This window comes from Fukomys damarensis, unplaced genomic scaffold (assembly GCF_012274545.1).
Source record: "Fukomys damarensis isolate Sample0158 unplaced genomic scaffold, DMR_v1.0_HiC HiC_scaffold_9, whole genome shotgun sequence".
Lineage (NCBI taxonomy): Eukaryota > Metazoa > Chordata > Mammalia > Rodentia > Bathyergidae > Fukomys > Fukomys damarensis.
The window spans coordinates 183,839-203,708 of record NW_022900921.1 but is presented as its reverse complement, the minus strand read 5'-3'; the positions used below and the strand labels follow the sequence as shown (position 1 = coordinate 203,708).

Genomic DNA, 19,870 nt, shown 5'->3' with positions numbered 1-19,870 from the left:
TAGAAAGCGGAAATCTTTTAAATTAATTACTGTTGCATGATCTTTTTTGAGGGGGTGGGTTGAGACAGGGTCTCACCGTGTAGTTGAGACTGACCTGAATCTCACTATGTAGCCCAGGCTGGTCTTGAACTCACAACGATCCTCCTCCTGCCTCAGCCTCCCGAGTGCTGGGATTATAGGTGTGTGCCACTATGCCCGGCATTGCATGATCTTTTTGAATTTATTTGCTGTGTATTGAACTTGACAGTGATAAAAGTACATCTCTCTTCATTTTAGGTGTTGTAGAATATTTGAGCACAGGTGGGGTAGAAACAAATCACAAAGACTTTAAGGAACTGAGATATAATGAAAGTCTCATGAACTTCAGCTGTAACGGAAAGAATGGAGTGAGCAATGGAAGGATCACCCACGGCTTCACATTGAAGAGTGCCTACGAGAGTGGCCTGATGCCGTACACGAATTACACGTTTGACTTCAAGGTGTGTCTTACGGCGGAGTCCTGGGTCTTTAACATGTGGATTTGTGTTCAGACTGGAGTCGAAGCGACCTTATATTCATTGACAGCGGTATTCTGTTATTGACCTTGTGTAGAATTCCTCGTGATTGATGTCACATCCTCGCTCACTAATCTGTTAGAATATTTTCCACAGTAAGAAGTCAGATGACGTAATGAATGTAAATCAATTCCTAAAGCAGTTTTACCTTTCGGAGCAGTTGGTTACATGCTCTCGGTTGGATATGCAGTACTGCGATATCTGAATTTGGTTGTGAGGTGAGGGTGAGACTATGTGTTTAGCTGAACGTGTACTCCTTTGAGTGCCAAAGTGTGGTTTATAGTATCCTTTTCTGAAATGTTCCTAAAATACATTTATGCACTGCCTTGCACACTTAATGTGTTATAGTGTAGAATCTTTTCTCACTGGCTTGTTTTTTTAAATCAGTGATTACTTAGGGCTGTGTCATTTTGTTTTGAACAGATGTCTTTTTTTAGTAACTTGTATTTCTGTTCTGCTAAGTTCCAGTTTTTATTTCTAATCTGGAAAAATAAATATTCTAGATTGTCTATTGCAGTCTAAATAAGAGGTTAGGGTAATGTCTCCGGAGCTCTTCCACCTTAAAAAGCATAGAAATGATTACCTGTGTCTCTCAGTGTCTTAGGCAGACTGATTGATGAGGTAGTGAGCATGATAACCAGAGGTGAGGGAGAGTGTAAGGCTTTTTCCTCTTAATTCTGTTGCTGATAGCAAGACTGGAAGAATACACTTGAATACACACCAGCGTCTTTGGCTAAGAGTGTATGGAGGAGGGGCTGAGTCGGGCAGAGCCAGAATGATCTGTAACTGTGCTAGCTGTAGCTCTTGGTGCTGCTGAAAAGATGTGCAAGGCAGGTGGAAATAGCCCTCCCCTTAGTGATGGTCTGATGGGAGGCAGTTTTTTTGTTTGTTTGTTTTTGGGTTTTTTGAGACAGGGTCTCACTATGTACTTGGGTCTGACATGGAACTCGCTATGTAGCCCAGGCTGGTCTCGAACTCACAGCATCCTTCTACCTCAGCCTCCCCAGTGCTGGGATTACAGGCGTGCGCCACCACGCCCGGCTCAGGAGGCAGTTTTTATAGTGGTCAAATTCTGTAGCAAAACACGAGATAATTAACCTATGAGGAGAAAGTTTTATTTTGAATCATGCTTTTGGAGGTCCCACTCTAGGATATCTCTGGGTCTCTCTGGCAAGGCAGTGCCTCATGGTAGGAGTTTGTGCAGAGCACACTAATTAACTCATTGACTGGGAGGCAAAGCCAGGGAAAAGGGAAGAGCGGGGCCGGGTTCCATAGTCCCCTTCACGGCCTGCCCCCAGTGACGTAAGGTGTTGTGCTCTGCCTCCTAAAGGTCTATGGTACCTTCCAGGATTGCCACCCTAGAGATGAAACCTTCAACACATGGATCTTCAGCAGCAATCAGAATCAAAACTCTAGCAGGCTGGGTGTGGTGGCGCACGCCTGTAATCCCAGCACTCAGGAGGCTGAGGCAGGAGGATCGCTGTGAGTTCGAGACCAGCCTGGGCTGCATAGTGAGTTCCAGGTCAGTCTCAATTACACAGTGAGACCCTGTCTCAAAAAACAAAAAAAACAAACAAACAAAACCCTAGCAGGTCTCACCTACACAAATGAGTGTGTAATCATACCTTGGGAAGAGCCTTAGCAACGGAAGAGAATCAATGGTTGGAGGTTCATGAGTGGGAGCGGGAAAGTGATTGAACCTGACATTTGAAGACTGAGAAGGAACTAACCAGATGGCAAGTATTAAAGTATTTCAGGTAGGAGAGCCTGTGTTCTGGTCGTGGGGCACCTAAAAGATAGGTGCTTTTCTCACCCCATCTCCCAAAAGGCTAGCATGGTGTCAGGGTGGGGAGTCGGGGAGAATGTCAGATTCTTTTAGCAAAGAAAAGCAGACGGCCACAAAGTGTCTTTTAGGTGTCACTGAAGGTTTGGTAATGGTTCAGAAAGGAAGGATGCTTCATTTTGAATTTTGAATTTCATTTTGAATTCAATTTGAGTTTGATGTTTGTGGGACCATTTGGTTTCTATTAAAGTACTACTTACAAGCTAGTAAGTTTCTTTTGTTTACCAAATGTAACTGTAAGGGTGGGTCTTAAAAACACTTACTTCAGTTTTATCTTATATGGGGCCTTGTCTTTTATTATTATTATTTTTTCCTTGTTTTTCAGGGTATAATTGACTACATCTTCTATTCCAAACCTCAGCTGAACACTTTAGGCATCCTGGGACCTCTAGACCACCACTGGCTGCTTGAGAACAATATCAGCGGCTGCCCGCACCCACTCATCCCCTCTGACCACTTCTCACTTTTTGCACAACTGGAGCTCCTGCTGCCTTTCCTGCCCCAAGTTAATGGCATTCACCTTTCTGGCAGGAGGTAGTCAAGTACCTTCAGAGGACAACCTCAGTTTTACTTGTAAACTCATGAAAATCTGAATACAGAGGGTGAGGTATGGCTAGAGGTTTTTCTTAATGGTGATTTGAATTTCCAGTTTGATGGTTTGGTAAAAGGACATAGTATGAAAGCCAGGTGCTAGCAACAGACAAATTCTGAGCCCAATATGCTTTATATACTGCTAGACAGGGATTGGTGTGTTTGCACCTATCTTTCATTTGTTACAAGTAATTTTCCTGTTTCTTGTATCCAATATAATATTTTCATGCCTTGAAATAGGAAAATGTTGGAACAGCATATTCTCTTTGCACAGAAATCTGTAGCACTACTTTTTTGAGGCCAGTAGTAACATCCAGAGACCATTCTTCCAGACTTTGCACCCTTTTTCAGATGATTTGTAAAAGATAGAATTTGAATTTAGCCTTTATGATTGTATATGATCCACAGAAGATCTGATTTATGAAATTTTGTACTAAAAAATAACAAATTTGAAAACAGTTGTATTGTAAACTAAGGCTAAATTTTTTTACCCGTTTCTTGTGTTCTGAAGGCCAGCTTGTAAAAGAGTTGCAACAGACTTTCTCTGCAATGATTTGCACTGTTAGGGTTTTGTTAGCCCTTTTGTACTACTTTATTTTTAAATCGAGAACCTAGCTCTCTAAGTCTGCTTAAACCATAGGACATTTTCTTGGACCAGAGGCAACTTAATTCATGAATTCCTGAATTTTTATGAAAACTATATCTACTAGGACAGATAAGCTCAACAGTGAATAATTCATAGGCATTTATGAACTGAATGTGATGGTTAATGTATGTACATTCTGATATTTTTTAATCTTTAACTTTTTTTAAGTTAAAAAAATTACAGCTGCATAGATACAGCTTCTTAACTTCTTTTTTAGACACATCTTGTCCTATCTCCACTGTGCCTGCCTAAATTTGTTCTCACCAAGCACTGCCTGTGCATGCAGAGAAAATCTGTGCATCCTCTTTTATATTTTTAAAGTATTGTTTAACATTTGTGAGAATTTTATGAAAATGCTTTTGTATGGGCTGTGGCTTTTATCCCATTGTGAAGCATTGAATATCCCATTTTGGAAAATGTTCACAGTGTGGGTCTTTGCTCACCTGACCGACGCAGTGCTTCTTGGTGTCATTGCACAGTGCTGTTTGTCACCCAAAATACTACTATCATGTGAATTTCTTTTTTTTTTTTAGTTACCCATGTATTCTCTGTTATCTTAGATTTTCTTTTAAAATCATTCCTTTTTAAAGAAAAAGTAATTTTCTGTTTATGAAGCAGTATAAATTAGATGCATTTTCAAAACGGGTCCCTAAGACATTTCTTCAGATCATTTTTAAAGTGACCAAGTCATTGTCAGATGTCAACCAAGATAAAAGTTACATTGTATCCTGTGTTTTGCCCATAGTGCCATTAGTAGGCTAGAGATTAGAGCCAGCTTTAACTTTGCAAAGTTAATGTGTATATATTTTGTTCTCAGTGTTCATTCTTCTGAAAAATCAAATGAATTCAGAGGGTGTTTGGTCTGCTTTTGTTTCAACTGCAGGCAGGGGAGCAAAAGGATACCATGTGAGCATTAAGAAAAAATTGTTCTTAACAATTTTTATACAGAGGATGAGTCATTTTGGATGACTTAAAATTTTATGAAAAATGTTAAGCACTAAATGTGCTTAGTCTGCTTTTAAGAGAAAATAAAATTACAATACTCTTTAAATAAATGATTTTTTTTTCTTTCTTTCTTAAGAAATTCTCCCAAAAGGTTTTCATCCTGAATCTTTGTCTTGGACCTGGTTTTTCCTTCAAGGTTTTTTTTTTTTAATACAGAATTTTGTTTTTTGTTTTTTTTGTTTTTTGTTTTTGTTTTTTTTGGCACTTTTTAAATTGTGCCGACACCAAACACATTTAGTTTATAATCAGTACATTGCAAAGCTGGTATTATGGATGTAGAACCAGTTCATGATTTTTTACGGTATTTTTGTTTTATTTTTTTTGTAAAGTGAGAATAAAAGTGTGTTTACTCATTTTTCCTAAACACTGTGTTGTATGTGCATCATGGCAATTTCCAGTGAGGGTGAACTGGAGCTGGTTGGACTGATGGAGGGAGCTGCTCTTCATGGGACCAGACTGGAATCACAGGTCCAGAGAGCTTTGTGGATGGGAGGGAGGAGCACTTACTTGTCCTGTGTTTGTTAATGGGAGATACATTTTTCATAGATGCTGGAACGAGAGTGCACTTGTTAGATGCTAAGGGTTTGAGCTTTACACAAAATGTTCTCATCTGTATTTGTTAACGGTCTAGAATGTATTTGAAATTTAGGGCCTATACTAAGATATACCGGCCTGCTGTGTCTTGAGAGGACTTGTTTTTGCCTCTTCCAGGCACACTGCGTCTGTGAGTCAGTTTGAACGGCTTCTCCACCTTACGTAGTAGATAGTGTAAATTGAACCAACAGTGCAGATTTACAACTGTAACCTTCAGAAGAAAAACAGATATTTTGAGTCTATAGAGGATAAATGTTCACACCAAAACAGACTATGATACTTTCATTAAGCAAGGGTTTATGTTTTAGATATTTTCTGTGTCCTGAATAATTTCCAATAATCCTTACTCCCTAAAATGCAATAAAAACTAGTTTGTTTTCACAGCGTAGATTATTTTACAAAAACTCTGTAACATGTATTTAATGTTTTGCCATAATGTAATTTCAGTGTTCTTGCTGGAAAAATCATCTTTGGAATGTTTTACAGAAAATTTGGGATTTGTTTTTTTGTTTTAAAGATGAGAAATTTGGAGGCACTCAATTACTTGTTGTAAATCTCTTGAATACATTTTACAATATTAGTGGTAATTATATTTATGCTTTGAGAATTTAAATAATGTTCATCAAAATTAATTTATGGCATAATTTAAACTAAAGTTGTAGAAGTAAATTGTTGATTACAATTTAATATTCCCAGAAGATGGGCAAAGAACATCTCCAAAAAATGAGTTTTCATTTGTATTTTTGATTGGGGGGCAACCAGGCGAACTTACTTTGGATTAGCACTTTGAAACCTAAGGATATCAGTAAATTGGATAGCATGCACTTCTGAATGTTGAAATTATAGTTTCAATGTCTTTCTAAGATTGAGTTTTTTGATGATAACATTCAAGTTTTAGAGTTCCACTTTTTTTGCTATTCAAACTTACGGAATTAGTTTTCGTTGTGACTTTTAAGGTTTGGGGGTCATGTCATACAGACGCCAACGTAAAACAAAAAGTTACAAACCCTTTGTTCTTTTAATGAATCTGAGCCAGGTATGGTTGTGCATGCCTGTGATCCCAGCATTCTGGAAGGATGAGGCAGGAGGATCACAAGTTTGAGCCCCACCTGGACAATTTAATCCTTAGAGACCCTGTTTCACATTTTAAGAAAGGCCTGAGGATGTAGCTCACTGCAAAGACCTTGGGTTCAATCCCTAATCTTGCCAAAATCAGAATATCCAGCATAGCTGTTGCAGATAATTGGAGTAATGCTTTAAGCAGTGGTCTGTTCCCCACATATAAGCAGTATTTAAGATGTTCGCTTTGCTCTTCCTTTTGGTTTTGTAAAATTTAAACGCTGGTATGTTGATGTAGTGTCTGAAATAGAGTATCTAGTCTTTATTCGCAGTACATTATATTGTGTAATGCACTGGACTAACTCTTGTTTACCATTCGTGTAGTAAGAAAACCCAGCACATTATCTGCACTAAGCTCAAAGAATGTCACATTTGCCTAGGCAGCTCTTTGATAAGAGTAATGGAAAACCGAATTTACACCGTGTGGACTGGTGGTAACAAGGGCTTTTACTCTTCTTTTCAGTGGAACCTTCTTGGTCAAATTGTAACTAGCTAGTATTATATTTATATACAGGGTCTCTTTTCTTTACCAATGTATTTTCCTACTCATAGCCAACCAATAAATTCAGTATCTGTTTCAAATATTTTAAAGTGTAATTTGTATAGCTGTAGTACTGAAGTTTGAAAAAAATAAGTGTTAGTCCTTAGACCACATTTTTAAAATTCTGAGTCATCTGGACAGGGTTATAACTCATCCTTTTAGAGGGAAGAGTAAAAGGGGACAGGGACATGACATGGGGAAATGGTGTAAAAAAAAAGTATGTATTTCCTTATTGGCTGTGTTATTTTGTATAACACTCGTATCTCTGCCAAAGTTCGGTTTTATATTTAGGCATCTGACGGTCCTTTTGCATTTAGGATTATTGTTGTTGTTACCATATACCTCATAATATAAGAGATGGGCTCCTGTGTCTTCCATCTATTGGAAGGAGGTGGACGTATTTTAAATAAATGCTTTTAATACAGTAGAAAACATTGTGTTCAGGTTATACTAATTTATTAAATGTTTTACATATTACATGTATATTTTGTTGTATATTTTGAAATATGTGACTTCTGAAGTCCTCATGTGTGGGCTTATAGTTAAGGGGAGAAGGGGATTTATTTGGTTTTTTGAAACTATTTCTATGACAAATAAATGTAAATTTTATGTAAGTGCTGGAAAAATCATTCAAAAAGAAAATTTAGAGAATGTTTGCTGAGATGTCCAGTTTTAAAGTAGGCCTGTGCCACATAATCCTTAAGTAGCTAATTTTGTCTATATAACAGGAGCCTTGGTCCTCCATTTAATTGTTCAAAAAAAAGTGTAAAAAGTCATTGAAATATGTTTGCTGTGTTGCTTTGTAAATTCTAATTAATGTTCTTAAGAGAAATAAGTACATACTTACACGTGACCTGAAATATGTTTAGCATTGTGTTTTCAGGTTTTAGGTAAAAATGTTGTCTGTATTAGGGATTTCTTTTTTGAACTATTTAGGTATTCAAATGTAAACTGATTTTAAAATAAGCTTTCATAAATACTACAAAGACAGTATAACAGGTTATTTTTTTAGGAGAATCCTGTGTAAAGAGTAGATTTTAGTAGAATTTTAGTGAGATTTGTGAGATATTTCCCCAAGTAAAGTTGGCCCAAATAATATTCTCAGTTGTTCTTCAAATGAGTCTAACCAACTGGTATAAAGATAGAAATTGGGAAAATTCCTGGTTTATAGGATAGCTTGCAAACAGTGTCTATTAGTTTCTTTAGCACATGAAACATTTCTAATCATAAAGGATAAGGAGGTGCTAGTTTTCTCATTCTTTAAATGCCAACTTCAAATCACTCTGACCTACCCCAAAGTGCTAAATTACTTGGATCTTTCAAAAGCAGCTTTGCTTACTCTAATCCGTGTGACCCGAAGTGCCCTTCTTCAAAGACTTCTTTGCCTCATGCTTTTAGTTTTACTAGCAAAGTGAGTCTCAGCCACTGGGCTAGCTGGATAGAGAAGGGCTAGGTTCATTTTGGTGAGTAGAAGTGGTGGTTAAACCAGTTTTCTTGGTCACATACCAATCCGCACTTAGAAGTGAGACACTTAGAATGGTAGAATTACACGTAGTTTGGAAGTAGAAATTTACGGGTACAATCCCTGTGCCTTGTTGATCATTGCAGTCCAGTGCAGTGAGTGTCAAAGATGCACCCATGATCTAGGGCGTAGCTCCCTCCATGAGGCTGAACAGTCATTCAGAGATACTCTTTGAGCTGGACTACATAGTAAGACCCTGTATCAGACGGCAAAAAAGAAAGTTAAATTGGTGTAGCTATGCTAATACCGAACAAAAAAGATGGAGGGGAAAACAATGCTACTAGATATACAGGGATATTGTATAATAAGTAGTATCAAAAGCACCCCAACCACATGAAGCAAACCCTACAGAATAGAAGGGAGAAATAATTCAGTAAAAACTAGACTCTCATTACCTTACTGTGTATGGATAAAACAACAAGGCAGAGTATAATAGAGTTGAACAATTAAATCTCATGACTTGGTGTGTAGAATACTACCAAAGAGCATAGTACACATTTTTTTCTCAATTGTACACAAAATACTTTGCCGTTTAGATAATATGCTGCTCTGTAAAACAGGTCTCAGTATGTTTGAAAGGACTGAAGTCAAAGTACTCTCCAGTCAGGTAAAATTTTTTAAAATTTAGAAATACATGGAAGTTAACACTTCTAAACCAGTGAATCAGAGCAAATTAGAAGATTCTGTGAAATAAATGAGAAGATAAAATACCAAAATGGAACCGCAAACTGGTTAAAGGGAAAATTGTAGTTGTAAAGACTTTTTAAATTTTAATTCACTAACCTAGAGTTCCATCATGTACTAGAAAGCAGAAGTTAAACTCAAAGTAAAGGATAGGAAGGAAATAAGAATGAGATTTTTTTAAAATCCTGGAATAGAGAGTAGAAAATCAAGGGAATTAACACTAAATTGTTCTTTGGAAAGATGAGCAATATTCATGAGTAGGCTGAAGGGCCAGGAGGGGAATTACTGGTAAAGATATTTCAAAGACTGCTTCAAAAGTGTTAAATGATTGTGTGAGTGTGTGTGTGTGTGTGTGTGTGTGATCAGAATTTGATCCGTTATATGTTTTTCCCTTTTATTTCCATTGAGTTCATTGGTACTTTTACCCTAGTTCTTTGAGTTATCTCCATATTGGTTTCCACAGTGGTTGCCCCAGTCTGTGCTCCCACCAACAATGCAGAAAGGGTTCCTTTGTCCCTCCCGCCTTGCCAGAATTTGTTATTGCTTGATTTCTTGATAGCAGCCTTTCTTACTGGAGTGAGGTGGAATCTCCGTGTTGCTTTCATCTGCATCTCTCAGGTGACTAGTGATGTTAAACATTTTTTCATATATTTATTTGCCACTTTTACTAATTTGTCTGAGAATTGTCCATTTCAGATGCCCATTTTTGAATCAGGTCTATATTTGAGGGGCCTGATTTTTTTGAGTTCATTATATATTCTAGATAGAAGACCTTTGTCTGAGGTGCAGCTGGTAAAATTTTTTTCCCATATTGTAGGTTGTCTCTTAGTTGTGTTTGTGATTTCATTTGCAGTGCAGAACATTTTTAATAAGATGAGATCCCAGTTGTTGATTATTTGTGCTAGTTCCCATGCTACTGAGGATTTGTTCATGAAGTCTTTTCCTATGCCAGTGTCTTCAAGAGTTCTGCCTAACTTGCAGCAAGTTTAGTGTTTCTTTTTTAATATTTAGATCTTTAATCCACTTAGTTAAGTGCATGGTGAAAGATAATCTTTGGCAGGTTGAAATCCAGTTTTCCCAACACCAATTATTAAAGAGACTATCTTTCCTCCAGTGAGGATGGTTGGCTCCTTTGTCAAAGATGAGGTAGTTGAGTACATCTGAAGTTGTTTCTGATCCTCAGATCTTTTTCTTTGCCAGTACTGTGCTATTTTTATCACAGTGGCTTTGTAGTATAATTTCAAGTTGGGGATTGTGATGCCCCCTGCCATGTCCCTATTGACTAGAATTGCTTTTGCTATTCAAGGTCTCTTCTGGTTCCAAATGAATTTTTGGATTATTTTTTTCTAGTTCTGTGAAATACACTGTTGGAATTTCCATCGAGATTGCACTGAATCTGTATAGCAGTTTTGGTAGTATGGCCATTTTCACTGTTGGTTCTTCCTACCCATGAGCAGGGGATATCTTTCCATTTTCTTATATCCTTTTTGATCTCTTTTTCAGAGTTCTGTAGTTTTCGTTGTAGAGGTCTTTTGCTGCTTTCGTTAGATTGATTCCAAGATATTTCATTTTTTTGGATGCTATTGTGAAAGGAATTATTTCCCTCACTTCTCTCAGAGTTTGTTATTTGTGTACAAGAAGGCTACTGATTTTTGAGTGTTGTTTACATTGTATCCACCTACTCTACTGAAAGTATCAATTAAGTCTAGAAGCATTTTGGCAAAGATTTTTGGGTGTTCTATGTAGAATATCATATCATCAGCAAATAATGATAGTTTAAGTTCTTCCTTTCCTGTTTTTATTGCTTTAGTTTCTTTCTCTTGTCTAATTGCTGTAGTTAATGTTTCCATAACTATGTTGAACAGAAGTGGTGATAGTGGACATCCTTGTCCTATTTCTGATTTTAACGTGAAGGCTTTAGTTCTTGGCCATTTAGTATGATGTTTGCTTTTGGTTTTTCATAGATAGCCTTTATCCAGTTGAGATGAAGACCATCTCTTCTAATTTTTTGCAGGGATTTTACCATGAATGGGTGTTGAATTTTGTCAGATGCTTTTTCTGCATCTATAGAGATGATCAAATGGTTCTTGTCCTTGACTCTCTGCATATAGTGTATTACATTTACTGGTTTATGTATGTTGAACCATCCTTGCATCCTTGGGGTAAATCCAACTTGTTCAGGGTGTATGATCTTCTTGATCTTCTGTATTCTGATTGCCAGTATCTTATTGAGGATCTTTGCATCTGTGTCCATTAGGGAGACTGGCTTATAGTTCTTCTTTTTGGTTGGGTCTTTCCCTGGTTTAGGAATCAATGTAACATTTGCTTCCAGGAATGAATTTGGAAGTATTTTTCTCTTTCAATTTCATTGAAAAGTTTAAAGAGCAGTGGCAGTAGTTCTCTAAATCTCTTGCAGAATTCCACAGTGAATCCATCACGTCCTGGGCTTTTCTTTGTTGGTAAACTTTTAATTATGTTTTCAATTTCACTGATTATAATTGGGGTGTTTAGAATTTTTTTTAATCTTTGTTCCACTTTGGTAATTCATAAGTATCAAGAAATCTGTCAATTCTGCGTTTTTGATTTTGGAGTACAGGTTCTGAAAATACATACTGATCTTCTGGATTTCTGCTGGATCTGTTGTGACTTCACCTTTTTTGTTCCCAACTGCATGGATCTGAGCCTTTCCTTTTTTTTAAACCAGGTTGGCTAAGGGTTTATTGCTTTTATTTATTCTTTCCACAAACCAACTCTTTGATCCATTGATTTTTTTTTTTTTTCTTTTTTGGTATCGTTCTCTTAGTTTCCATTGCATTGATTTCTTCTCTGATCTTTATAATTTTCTCCCTTGTACGAGCGTTGGGTTTTTCTTGCTCTTTTTCTAGGAGCCTAAGATTGATCATTAGGTTGTTTATTTGAGCTTGTTCTGTTTTCCTAGTGTGGGCATTCACTGCTATTAATTTTCCACAAGGAACTGCTTTTGTTTTTTCCCATAGATTCCTGTATGTTGGCATTATCTCATTTATTTGTAAAAACTGACTAATTTCTTTAATTTCCCCTTTGACCCATCGATTGTTCAGGAGAGTGTTGTTTAATGTCCATGTGTTTGTGAAGTTTTTACAGTTTCTTAGGCTATTGATGTCCAGCTTAATTGCTCTATGGTCTGATAATATACATGGGATAACTTTGATTTCTTTGCATTTGTTTTAAACCTGTTCTGTGAGCTAGTATGTAGTCTGTTTTGGACAGTGACCCTTAGCAGCTAAAAAGAATATATATGCTGATTTTGTGGGGTCAAACACTCTCTAGATGTCTTTTAAGTCCATTTGTTCAAAAGTTTGGTTCATTTCTAGTATTTCATTGTTGACTTTTTGTCTAGATGATCTGTCTATTTGTGATAGTGGGGTATTTAGGTCTCCCCCCAACAATTGTATTAATGCTTATTTGGTTTTTCCTGTCCCTTAATATTTGTTTTATATAGTTGGCATTAGTATTTGTTGCATATGTATTTATGATTGTCAACTCTTCCTCTTGGATTGATCCATTTGCAAGGATGTATTGGCCGCCTTTGTCTCTTAATCAGTTTTTTGGTTTGAAAATTACTTTGTCTGTGAATAAGATAGGTACTCCTGCTCATTTTTGGCCTCCTATCACATGGAGAACTGTTTTCCATCTTTTCACATTCAGTCTGTGAGTTTCTTTTTGAATTAGGTGTGTTTCTTGTGTACAACACATGGTTGGATTTTGCTTAATCCATTCTGCCAGTTGATTTCTTTTGATTGGTGAATTGAGGCCACTCGCATTGATGCTTATAACTGAAATGTACTGAATTATTATTGTCATGTTATTGTCCTTTTGTTGGCTCTTTTTAATTTCACCCCCTTCTCCCTTTAGTTTTTTGCCTTGCCTAGTTGATTTGCTTTGTTGGACCTCATGGTGTTGTGACCTTCATTGTCTTTTTCTAGGATATTGTTTAGAATTGTGTGTAGGGCTGGTGTGGTATTCATGAAGTTTCTCAGGTGTTCTTTGTCATGGAAGTATCTTATTTCCCCAACCATTTTGAAAGAGAGTTCAGTCTAGGTTGTAGGTGTTGTAGGTTGTTTTCTTTTAGGACTTGAAATACCTTACTCTAGGCTCTCCTTGACCCAGAGGGTTTGTGTTGAAGTCTGCTGTGATTCTGATGGTATTTCCTTTGCATGTGATGATGTGATTCGTTTCTCTTCTCTAACTACTTTGTAGTATTTTGTTCTTCTGTTGGTTTCTGGGATCTTGAGTATTGTATATCTAGGTGTAGGGTTTTTTTTTTTGTTTTTTTTTTTATCATGGCTACTTGGAGTTGTATATGCCTCACTTACCTGTATGTCAAATTCTTCCCTTCCTTTTGGGAAGTTTTCTGTAATTAATTCTGTGAACAACTTTTCTAATTCATTTGTATTTTCTCCTGCTACTTAATGAATTCCTATCAGTCTTATGTTATTCTTATTTGCATCATCTAGGAGGTGTTGGATCGATTTCTCATGACCCCTTACTGTTTTTAAGAGATATGTCTTTTCATGGTCGGAATCCTGTCTTCTGTATCTGAAATTCTATCTTCACATTCATTTATCCTGCTGCAAAAACTTTCAGCAGAGTTTTAATCTCCTGTGTATGGGTCGAATCTGTTTCATGGATTCCATTTCTTTCCTATGTTGGGCATTCATGGATTCTGTCATGGTCCTGAGCTCATCTGTTTTTTTGTCAGTTTCTGTGTAGAGTCTCTAAACATATCTGTCATTGTGCTTACCATCTCTGTAGTTATCTGGGAAATTATTTCTGTTTTGAATATTTCTAGAGCCTGATTGATCTGTTTTGTTTCTTACTTCCTGTGCTATGAGTTCAGGGTGTCCTGTGGGTTGATGTCAGTCTTTTCCACCTCGTTTCCCCTAGAATTTGCTGTTGGTGAACTGGAAGTCTGTCTGTGTCTTGCTTAAGTGTTTTCTCATTTTTATTTTTGTTGTTGGGCTGTCCTTGGTTTAATTCCTGGGTTAGTACTTTGATCTTCCTGATACAGCTGCTCTTTAGGTTTTGAGTCTCTTATGTCTCAGAGACACTCATTTTCATAATATCAGAAAGAACAGCTCATTAAATCAGTCACCACCCTTTGGCCTGATAACAATCAGGAACACAATAGCATCGAGCTCAGTTTAGAAATTGACCATTTGTGGTCGTTAGTAATCTGTCACCTTTAAACCATGTGAATTAAATCAAAATCAAGGAGCAGCCCAAAATATGTTTATAGTGAATAAACTCTTCAATATAGCAACTTTACCCTTCAGGATGGGGACTTAGGAGGAGTTAGGAGGAGAGGAATAGTTAGGACAAGTGGAAGAATAGGAGAAGGTTCCAAGTGAAGCCAGAGGACACAGGATGATCACGCAAAGTCTAGGAAACTTGAAGACGAGGGAAAGTCAGAGTGCAAGAACAAAGACAAGAATAGAACAACTTAATGGTAATAGGGAAGCTATGAATTATACTTTGAAACTGATGATACTTGAGCTAAGGAAGAACAAAAAAATCCGAATTAGGTCAGGAACAGGAAGAAAAGGAGATGAATAACAATGGGGAGCAACAGTGAGAAAAAAATTCTATTGAAAATATGTAAAGAAATGTTTGAAGAGCCTCTTCCAGGGTGTATCTCTGTTGTCACAGTAGATAAGAAGGGCAGCAATGTGCAGACTAAGTCAGTTAGTCTTGGCTAGCCAAGGCAGACCCCTGAGATTCAGGCTGAATTCTGCCTGGGAGGCCCAAGTTGTGCTCTCTGGCCTCCTGCAGGGTTGAACTCTGCAAGGTTCTACTGCAGGTTCCAGCTGCCCTTCCCCTGAAGATAGTCCAAGTTCTGTTGGAAGGTGGTGATCCCTCCAACCAACCAACTACAGGGATCTGATATACCTTTATTGTAGTTCACTTCTGTTCTTCCTCTGGAGCTCAGTAAAATCACCTTTGTGACCACCTGTGCTGGGTAGTGCCACAGCGGGAAGCCCGAGAGTGGGGGTGGGTTGGAGGTGGGGCGGGAGATGCTGCAGAGTTCTGCTTGATGAAGGCCTGAGGTGCTGGTGAGCTCCCTGTGCAGCTGGGTTCTCACGGATCACTTGATGAAGGCCTGCGGCTCTGACAAGCTCGTGTGGCTGGGCGGTTCTCACTGTCACCGGTTGCTTGACCCCCAGGTGAGCTCCCCATGCAGCTGGGCAATTCTCACCTGTAGCTTGATGAAGGCTTGGGGCTCTGGCGAGCTCCCCGGGCGGCTGGGCGGTTCTTACCGGTTGCTTGATCCCCAGGTGAGCTCCCCGTGCAGCTGGGCGGTTCTTGCCGGTCCTTGATGAAGGCCTGGGGCTCTGGCGAGCTCCCGGTGCAACTGGGCATTCCTCACCGAAGACCTGGCACTGGCGAGCTCCCTGTGCATCTGGACGTTCATCACCAGTTCTGCTCAATCAAGGCCAGTTTTAAATGATTTTATTTGGTATATGTGATTAATCAAAATACACAATGAATGGGCTTACAGTAAAAGACATTTATTCCCCTCTAAATACTTCCCCTTTCTTGGCACACTCCTAATCCCGTGGTCCCCATCACTGTCTGACGTTCAGGACTCTTCCCTCTGTGACTGGGGGTATGAGTGAAGAGTGCTGCGGCCAGCTGCCATGCTGGTGCTGTTGCTGGGAGGATTTTGGTTTGGGAATGTCTGAGTATGGATCCGCCGTGGCTAGGAAAGGGTGGAAGGGCTTTGTCTCCAGGTTGCCGGGGTCAGAGGTGGTGGGTGGCGAGAACAGTCACATCCTGTGGCATCTGAACGGTCAGGACTGGCTCTGGCCAGGACAACTGTCAGGCGCCTCAGTCTCAAGAAGAGGTGAACACAGTAGTCATAGGACACGTAGTTACGGGGACAGGGAGATCTCTTGAGGAAGGTGAAATAAACCTCCAGTGTTGGGCATGATAGGTTTAGAGGCAAGGCAGACAGGTCCTTCCTTGCCTTTGTTTCCTGTTGCATTGTGTCTGCAGTAGTTAGATGACAGTGGTCTGGAACCTCCACCAGTGGTGTCGGAATAGGTAATTTAGGGCATATGTATGGACCATGGAAGCCTACCCATCTGCCCCTAAGGTTTTGGAGTGCAGGTCCTGTCAGCACATACCCACTCTGAAGTTGTGTCCCTGTTGCACTGTAAGTCCCTGGTTTAATGAACATTTGAGTTTCAAACTTTCACAGGTGTAGTGCATAAGACTTGGCTTACGAGTGAATTCAATTTACAAACAGTTCTCCCAGAACAGAACTCATTTGTGAGTCAGGGGCTTTCAGTACTACCGGACCTATTTATACTCACGCACACAGTGGAATCAGCCTCTAACCCTAACCCTGCTGGAGAGAACAGGAGGAAATCACTATTGGGCTGGTTTTTTGTTTTTTGTAGACAAGGTCTCGCTGTGTAGTTCAGGCTGGCCTTCAACTGACTGTATAGGCCAGGCTGGCCTTAAATTCGTGGTGATTCTCCTGCCTTAGCCTCTCAAGTGCTGGGTTGATTGTGGCTGTACCGACTGGGAATTCACCAAGATTCATAATCCTTGATGGTCTTTTGGGGAATGTGTTGATAATCAGATTCAAACTTCAACTGCATCCAAGTGGCGTCCTGTCTGTCCTCATTTGTGAATCGTTAAAATGGCATTTAAATAAAAAAAGTATAAGTCCCGGGATATTCTTGTCAAAATAGGGATGGGAAAAGCCCAGATTTGTTTTGGTGTAAAATAGAGAAACTTTTCCCAGGAAGCACAATATGGAGTTAATTATGTTTTTAACAGAAAAGTTTACTAGAAAATTTTCCCCTGGGCTGGGGATTTAGTTCAGCGGTTCCGCCGCCTGCCTTGCAAGTGTAAGGACCCCAGTTCGATCCCCGGTACCCACCCCGCAACTTCCCCAGGGTAGACTTAGGTGTCTGAACTCCATGGGCTCTGTCCTGCCAGCATATGTCTGGGGATGAAACCTTCAGGTATTAGCAGTCGGTGGTGTTTGGTGTATTTCTGCCAGTCTTCAAGGATTAATTTCCACGCTTTATTAAGGAATTACAGAGGATGGGCCAGGGATTTAGCTTAGTGGTTCTGCGGCCTGCCTTGCAAGGACAAAAACCCGAGTTCAATCCCCAGTACCCCCCCCCAAAAGATAATGGGATAAAATTCCCACATTACTTTGCACATCAGTTTAACTCAGTCCCTGTCACTTAAAGTCCCTGACTCTACACCACTTGCCAGATATGAGTGCCCCTTCATCTGTTTCCCCGTACACATACATTCTGCTTAATCTGGAGCGTGGTGCCCTCTGTCCCTACGAGGATTGGCTTTCAGGCAAGAAAACATCACCTACGAAGCTTGGCCATGTTTATTAAGAAAGATGGGGTGGTCAGGATGAAGCAGCATCTCCAGCCCTTGCAGGTGGGCAGCAGCTTGTCCTGAGTCAGGAAACTCTAGTCTTGGCTTAGCCGAAGAAAGTCAGGGCTCCCTGGAAAGAAAGCCAAGCATGAGTGAGCCCCTTTCTGCCACCAAGGGGAGCCGGGGCGGGGCCCTCGTTCTGACTGCCCAGGGTCACTCAGACTGGAAAGGAAGGCACAGGTACTCCAGGGTGTGTGTGTGTGTGTGTGTGTGTGTGGCTGTGCCAGTGGGTGGTGTGGATCCTGGCCCCAGGGCCGTAGTCCATGGACTGCTCCCCAAGAGAGTGCACCTTGTTACCCCTCCCCCGACTTTACAGCCCCCTGCAGTTCAGGTGTGGTCAACCCCATTCACAGCCAAAGACCCTGAGCTTCTACCAGTGGTGGAATTAGGAGAAAAGGTCTCCCTGCCTGGGGCTGTGACTGCCGGGGAGGGACACCCAGGGGACTAGGGGGTAGGGGAGTGGCTGTTACCAGCAGTGTCTTCACTGCACCCACTGCCTCGGGACCCAGCTCAGCAACACACTTCCTGGAACCATCTATGAGGTGTTCCACCGGGATGCCCAGGCTGGCCAGCATGAGTTTCAGGGGGTTGAAGGGCCTAGGGAGGCTGGGCACGGCCCCTGCAGCAGGGGCCAGGGCAGCTATGGGTTCAGCCACGGGCTTAACCAGGGACTCCACGAAGAAGGCATCACCTGCCGACACAGGAGGGGAGAATCATATTTGCATTCGAGGTAGTTGCATTTTCTTCAGGAGGATGTGGACACAGCCTGCGCCACCCACCTACCCCCTCACTGACGGCTGCCCCATGAAGAGTCTGGGGGACAGGGTGGCAAGAGGTGGCCCGGAAGAAGAGCCTTGGCCCCGTGAGAAGGCTGCAGAAGCCAAAGGAGGTACCCTGGAACTGCAGGAAGGGGAAGTTGACTCCCGTGCAGGCTGGAGGGCAGGTTTCAAAAGAGGTGTTGTTCATTCTGTACCTTTGAAGAGTGGGCATTCACTAGGCAGAGACAGATGGGTGTTCCGAAGCTAGTGCTGGCACGGCCATGGGGTGAGTGGGGTGTGAGAAGAGGCCGAGGGTACAGGCCAGACTGACCCCCGGAAGCCTGAAAGGCCATAGGAAGGAGACGGGGAGCCTTGGAAGGGGCCCCAGAGTCGAAGCTGCAAGGACCAACACCTCTTGCCCAGGGTTTGTAGGCCACAGGCTGGAATTGGCAGGAGAGGGAGCTGGGAAGAGCAGTGCTGATGGTGGCTGCCTCCCTGGGAGCACTCACCGAGCTGGCTGAGCAGAGCCACGCAGAGCACCAGAAAAGAGGTGGTGAGCTTCATGGCAGAATGGTATCGGCAGACACTCTCAGGTCCTAAGGCGAACTTCCAGAGCCTGACCCCGAGGACTTCATATACCCAGGGCCAGGGCCTCACCCCATCTTCTGAGGAATGCGTTATTTGCTCAGCTAACAGGCTGAGCCCAGGCAACTTCCTGCTCTGGCCGGTGGGGCCTGGGAAGCTTCCCCTCATCCCTCCTGGGTCTAGGTTTCCTCTTGGCAACATCATCTCCTGGGTCCAAGGTGGGAACTGAGGCTGTGCTTTGTTTCCCAAGGCCCAGCCAGGCCAGCACTCTCTGTGGTCTGACCCCACCTCACTCTAAAAAGAGTGCAGGCTTCAGGCACCAGCCCAGGTATGGAACAGGCAAGGAGAGGCTGGGTAATAAGCACACATCCCAGGGCTGGGAGCTGGCAGAGCACCCTGGGAGCCAGCAGGTCTCTCTGACCCCAAGGCCTTCCTTGATTGAAGTGGGTGTGCATGGAAATGTCATGCCTTGGGGGTTCCCATGGCCTTGGGGGAAACCCCTTCCCCCCTTCCTGGGGGAAGCCAGAGTGGTTGAGGCGCTAGAAGAGGAAACTCCAGGTACCTTTCCAGGTGATTAGGCCTCACTCCTGGCCACCTCCTCTCTTGGGCCACTGGCAGCCACTGATGTAGGCAGAGACCTGGGACATTTTTCTCTGAAATTAGCCTTGATTCTGGCAAATGGGCCTGGCAAATTTTAAACTTTCTCTAAAAGACCTCATCCGTTAGTCACGTGCACAAGTAAAAGATGGAAGGCAAAACACTGATCTCACTAAAACAGGCTCATTGATAGGAAGAACTGACTTTTTGGGGATATGTTTACCATAGCACAGAAGCATGCTGTGACATTTGCCTGCCGTGGTGGCCAAGTCCACCTGCAGAAGGCTTGTAGCTTGCTAACAGCTGACCGTGTGTGAAATCCATATTGTATCTACTTGATTCTCTTGGTTTTCTGTGGGAGCCGCTGGCATTTGACATTG

At 41.2% G+C, this 19,870-nt stretch overlaps 2 protein-coding genes across 5 annotated transcripts in view; one reads left to right on the top strand and one right to left on the bottom strand.

The window, feature by feature from the left end:
- Nucleotides 1–6,220, top strand: part of Cnot6 (CCR4-NOT transcription complex subunit 6) — a 43,085-nt gene extending 36,865 nt beyond the window's left edge. For all 3 annotated transcript variants that reach the window (XM_010623728.3, XM_010623727.3, XM_010623730.2), the window contains exons 11-12: nucleotides 277–479; nucleotides 2,723–6,220. In XM_010623728.3, coding sequence (XP_010622030.1) covers nucleotides 277–479; nucleotides 2,723–2,935 — 416 coding nt within the window. In that variant the 3' untranslated portion in view covers nucleotides 2,936–6,220. The remainder of the gene's footprint in view (nucleotides 1–276; nucleotides 480–2,722) is intronic.
- Nucleotides 6,221–17,316: 11,096 nt separating this feature from the next.
- Nucleotides 17,317–18,893, bottom strand: Scgb3a1 (secretoglobin family 3A member 1). Of its 2 annotated transcripts, XM_019207440.2 has the most exons (3): nucleotides 18,818–18,893; nucleotides 18,021–18,241; nucleotides 17,317–17,620 (listed from the first exon to the last, which is right to left on the bottom strand). In XM_019207440.2, exons 1-3 carry the CDS (start codon nucleotides 18,870–18,872, stop codon nucleotides 17,597–17,599), a joined length of 300 nt encoding a protein of 99 aa, XP_019062985.2. In that variant the 5' UTR covers nucleotides 18,873–18,893; the 3' UTR covers nucleotides 17,317–17,596. The 2 variants fall into 2 exon arrangements, with proteins under 2 accessions (XP_019062985.2, XP_010622028.2); XM_010623726.2 differs by lacking the exon at nucleotides 17,317–17,620 and having other exon boundaries at nucleotides 17,857–18,241.
- Between the last annotated feature and the right edge of the window lie 977 nt (nucleotides 18,894–19,870).